This window comes from Monodelphis domestica, chromosome 6 (assembly GCF_027887165.1).
Source record: "Monodelphis domestica isolate mMonDom1 chromosome 6, mMonDom1.pri, whole genome shotgun sequence".
Taxonomy (NCBI): Eukaryota; Metazoa; Chordata; class Mammalia; order Didelphimorphia; family Didelphidae; genus Monodelphis; species Monodelphis domestica.
In genome coordinates, this window is record NC_077232.1 from 21621736 (window position 1) to 21625062 (window position 3327).

The 3327-nt window shown below is 38.1% G+C and overlaps 1 protein-coding gene across 1 annotated transcript; it reads left to right on the forward strand.

Annotated features, from left to right (window-relative positions):
* On the forward strand, positions 1-978 carry LOC100024460 (olfactory receptor 5M11-like). Its single transcript, XM_007497675.1, has one exon. It carries the CDS (start codon positions 1-3, stop codon positions 976-978), a length of 978 nt encoding a protein of 325 aa, XP_007497737.1.
* The last annotated feature ends 2349 nt before the right edge of the window (positions 979-3327 follow it).

The following is a 3327-nucleotide window of genomic DNA, read 5'->3' on the forward strand; positions in this document are numbered from 1 at the left end:
ATGAAGACCCTTCTCAGGCAGAATAGAACTGAAGCAACTGAATTTATTCTTTTGGGATTAGTCAGTCGGCCAGAACTACAGCCAGTCCTCTTTGTGCTATTTCTGTTCATCTACTTGACCACTCTGACTGGCAATTTTGGGATGATCATACTGATTAGACTCACTCCACGACTTCAAACTCCCATGTATTTTTTCCTCACCCACTTGGCACTTGTTGATCTTTTTTATTCTACTAATGTTTCTCCTCAGATGCTAATTAACTTCTTATCAGAGAAGAAAACTATTTCCTATATTGGTTGTTTGACTCAGTGTTTCATTTTTGTGACCTTACTTCTTACTGAGTATTATATGCTTGGTGCCATGGCCTATGATCGTTATGTGGCCATATGTCAACCTCTGCATTACAGTATCAAGATGTCCAAGCCTGTTTGTATCTGCTTAGTCACCTTTCCTTACTTGTGGGGTTCCCTTGTAGGAACAATGCAAGTTATCTTGACATCTCGACTCTCCTTCTGTGGACCTAATACCATAAATCATTTCTATTGTGCTGATCCACCCCTTTTAATGTTGACTTGCTCTGACACCTACATAAAGCAAACTGCCCTGTTTGTGTCTGCAGGATTAAACCTCACAGGATCCTTGCTCATCATCCTTACCTCCTACGTATTCATTTTTGCCACTATCTTTCGCATGAAGTCCACTGAGGGGCAGCGCAAGGCTTTCTCAACCTGTGGCTCCCATCTGATGGCTGTCACTATGTTTTATGGGTCCCTTTTCTGCATGTACTTAAGGCCAGCCACTGAGAGTTCTGTAGAGCAAGGGAAAATTGTCGCTGTGTTTTGTATCTTTGTAAGTCCCATGTTAAACCCATTTATTTATAGCTTGAGGAACAAGGATGTAAAGCAGGCTTTGAGGAAGATGGTCAAAAGAAATCTTGGCAAAACAGAAAAAGTTGAAGTTCAAATTATTTCTCAATAAAATTGTCAAAAAAGTCTTATAATCCTTCTAAATGATTTATTATTATTATTATTATCATTGTTGTTATAATGGGCCCTGAAATGAGAATAAGGCTTAGATGTAAGTTCTGGTCATGCCAAACTATCTGACCTTAAGCAAGTTACTTTTTTCCCTTCTGGGCTGTAAGGGGGTAAATTTAGGGTATTTTTAAAATGAATATGAATTTAATTGGTCACCAGCGATTAATTCAAAATCACAATGAAAATATTCAAGTCAAATTGGGAATTTTATGGTGGTTTAATTAATATAGAGGGAAGGAATTAAGAAGAAGAGAGAGGGAAAAGGGTATAAGATTTATCTGGCCTAGCCTGAGCCAAGAGGACTTCAGAGAACCTCAGCCACAAGGCCTCCTCCAAGATTTAATCTAGCTCAGCTTCCAGTCACAAGGCCTCCTCTGAGATGAGGGGCCTCCTAAGAGGATAGCATTTTAGGAAAGGTAAAGGAAAAAAAGGAATCAGCCTAAACTCAGAGAGAACTCAGGGAAGACTGCTCACTTGACCCCCGCTACTGAGCTTCTCCCAGTCACCACAACCAGGACACTCATAGCCAAACCCAAACAAGAGATGCAGGCATGGCAAGACGCCAAGATGCCAAGATGTCAAGATGCCCAGCACACTGCCACCAGTCACATCTCTGCCACGAAAGAGCCTGGCAAGAGGAAGTTATGCGAACATATAGACTTTTTTTTAACATCACTTCCTGCATCTCACATGTACCAATGGTAGCTTAAGCTTGACTGAGGACAGCCCAGGGGTCTGTTAGTTGTTTGCTATTTGTCCCTTGCTAGCACATGTCTGCCATAGGCCATCCTCCTCAATATTTAATTCTTAAGTAGGGGTGTATACATTCCTAATTGCTAGACTAAGCAGGGCGGAGTAAATCTGAAATTCACAATCCCCCCTGATGATGATTGGGGGATTAGTCTCCCCAATTAATCACTAAACATAGCCATCTTGCACCTCTAATTTCTTCTAACTACAGGTGCATACAAAATTTCACCTTCTAAGAGGAAACTACAATCATTAGATAGAAGAGGGAAATAGAAGAGAGAGAGAGAGAGACAGAGAGAGAGAGACAGAGAGAGAGAGAGAGAGTGAGAGAGAGAGCAAATCTAGTGTTTTCTGGGTGCATTGACAAAACCCAATTAGGGGGAAGTCCCCTTTTAGCATAAGAGTATACATTCAAATAAATTTTCAATCCAGCTTCAGTTCAATCAACCACACCCAAAGTTCATTCTGGATCTTTTTGATGTAGTGTAGGTTTCTGGCATCCTTCTGCAACAGTTCATTTTCTGGATTTAGGAGTTAGCAAGCTTGTTTCCTTGAAGATTTTTCTCAAACAAAAATTTCAAAATCTTGAATTTTTACTAAAATACAATACCCCCTGAAGTGGGTGTTAAGAAATACCCAGCTCAGCTCAGGATGCATGGTTGAGTTATGGGGTTGTATGAGTCAATTATCAAAAGAAAAGAAAAATGAACATGAAAAAATGGAAGAAAGTTAAACTTTTGGGAGAAAGAAAAAATCAAAATCAGAATCAAACTATCAAAATCTATGTATATAAAATGTTGAGGAAACAAGAATAAATCCATAATAGGCCCTTATATTAGGATTCAATAAATTTCTAACAGGCCCCTGTATTAGGGTCCAATTAAAGTAATTTCTATCCCACGAGTCTGTAGGATAGAATGCAGTAATATTTCTCTTACCCATTTGCAACCAAGGTTACAGGAAGTTGCCATACTATAAGAAAGAAAAAGTATTAGATTTATATTTTGATAGGGAAATGTCATTCCCTGGCCTGATTTTTTGTCATTCCCAGGGATATGGGAGCCAAGATGAAAGCCAAACTTTGGTACTCGTCAGTGAGTATTTCACAAAGAGTGTAGATGCAAGGAAGTCCTATGACTTAATATATGTCAAGTATTGCAACCTCAAGTCTCACACTAGGTTCAAGTCCTTTTGTAATGGTTTAGAAGTACATCAATCCTACCTGGATTAGTTTCTTTTTCTTTTTTTTTTTTGAACTGTGTGCTCTTTTTGACACTATTCAGGTTAAGTTTGTGCTCCTTTTTTATCCCATTTCCTAGAATCAGACACAAACATTAATCACAGTCCCATAGCATTTTATCAATAAATGACAGGTTCCCACAGTATAAAGCTTTTGGGTATGCATTAATAATATAGCAAGTATATATATATAACTTATATTACTGCTGAATAAAATTAATATTTATTGTATGTACCTTAAGTACAAGAAATGAAAAAAAAATCAAATATCCTAATCAAAAGAAAAGAAAATCAATAAGAA